At 51.8% G+C, this 1,752-nt stretch overlaps 1 protein-coding gene across 1 annotated transcript in view; it reads right to left on the bottom strand.

Annotated features, from left to right (window-relative positions):
- Positions 1-237: 237 nt before the first annotated feature.
- The window catches only part of LOC108509818 (C-type lectin domain family 2 member B-like), a 5,988-nt gene continuing 4,473 nt past the window's right edge, over positions 238-1,752 (bottom strand). Inside the window, 1 exon segment of the mRNA XM_017839401.1 lies at positions 238-285. Coding sequence (XP_017694890.1) covers positions 238-285 — 48 coding nt within the window.

The following is a 1,752-nucleotide window of genomic DNA, read 5'->3' as shown; positions in this document are numbered from 1 at the left end:
ACCCAGGGGCTCCTTCACAATCCGGTCCCCGGAGCAGAATCCACCCTCCACATCCGCACACACTCCAAACTCACGAGTGCCACCTCTCTGCTTGTGACAAGCTGCATCTTGAGTCATCAGCGGTGCTGGCAAAGCCTCTTTCAGCCCAGGCTTGGGGGTGGTTTTACCACCACTGTTTTGGCAGAGTGGAGAGCACATGATGAGAGGACATGGCTGGGCCCTGCGGGACACCCGGGCTCAGGAAGGCGATGCCAGCAAAGTCCTGCCCTGTCCGTTCACAGTGACCTGTGGAGACAAACGGGAGCTCAGGGTCCGGCTCCTGCAGCCTCAGCCCCGTCCCCGGTCCCCTCATGGGCCCTTCCCAGCCCGGGAACAGCCCCTGCCCTGGCAGTTTGGAGTAAATCCAGTAAAGGATTCTGTTTACTGGTTGGGATATACTGGTTTATGAAAGGGAGGTGGTTACACCACTATGCAAGTCCGGGCTGTCTTAGCGGCCTCTCACAGAATCATCGACCAGGTTGGAAAAGACCTCCGAGATCATCAAGTCCAACCCTTGATCCAACCCCGCCATGCTTCCCAGACCATTCCACATCCAGTCTCACCTTCAACACCGCCAGGGACCGGGACTCCGAGGGCTCCGTGGACTACTCAGTGGACTCCTTTCTGGGCGGGACGCACCCCCACGGCTGCGACTAATCAGCGTGCGAGGGAGCCAAGAGTGACGGGTCAAACAGCCAATAGCGAGGCTTTAGGCCCCCCTCCCCCCCCAGTGGGTGTCGCTGATTGGTGGAACCATGAGGGCGTTTGTTTCACCATCTTGGCTCCCTCAGGGTGAACGTGCCCTCCCCCCTCGGCACCCGCGGGCGTTCCCTCGGGTCTTTCCCCGCCCGGACGGGGCGAGCGGCCCCCGCAGCTCCCGCACCGACTAGGACACGAGGGACAGCAGTGGGCTCGTACAGACTTTAATATAAATGTAAAAAAAGGAGAAGGAGAGAGTAGCACAGCGGCAGCACTGATACAGTAAGTCTGCTGAGGCCACAATCAGGACATTCACATTCATATTCATAGATTCATATAGCTTTCAGCAGCGGCTAAATACTTCATTTGTCATGGCTGGGCTTCACGAACGAAGATTAAGGAAGGCTCTATCCACATTTGTTACAGGCACGCTGGTGGCTAATGAGGCCAATACGAGATAGACATAACCGATTGCAAAAGGCACAGCAGAAAGACTCCTAAGATGGTAAAAATACTTCACATGCGCACATTAAAGCACCTACACCGTTAAGGTGCATATAAACAGTCATAGAAAATTAGAAAAACTTGTGGAGAAAGAAACCCCTAGTCCATGAAGGCACACGTCTGAGGTGCTGTTCAAGGCACGAACCCCACTCAAACACGAACAAGTACCAGAGCAGAATTACCGTTTATTCCAACTGCCTAGGTTTAAATACCACGCCTGAACATGTCACGTGACCCTCTAACCAATGACAATCAACTATTGTCTGAGAACCTGGGAGACCACAACTCCCATGGTTCATTGCTACATTCTTCCTGCCACATCTCCCCCCTCTTTTTATTAACAAGTTGAGAAACAATACATTTTTAACATTCTTATTATAACAAATCTTATTTCAACTAATTATAAAAAACAGGGCCTATCGTCACAAGACCTTTATTGAACTGTTTACAAGTTTATTGGTTCGTGCAATATTCAAACAATCTCAAATTACCCAGGGTTTGTAGGTGTGG

This window comes from Lepidothrix coronata, unplaced genomic scaffold (assembly GCF_001604755.1).
Source record: "Lepidothrix coronata isolate B3197 unplaced genomic scaffold, Lepidothrix_coronata-1.0 Scaffold410, whole genome shotgun sequence".
Lineage (NCBI taxonomy): Eukaryota > Metazoa > Chordata > Aves > Passeriformes > Pipridae > Lepidothrix > Lepidothrix coronata.
Note: the sequence above shows the minus strand (reverse complement) of the source record. Positions and strands in the feature narration are given on the sequence as shown.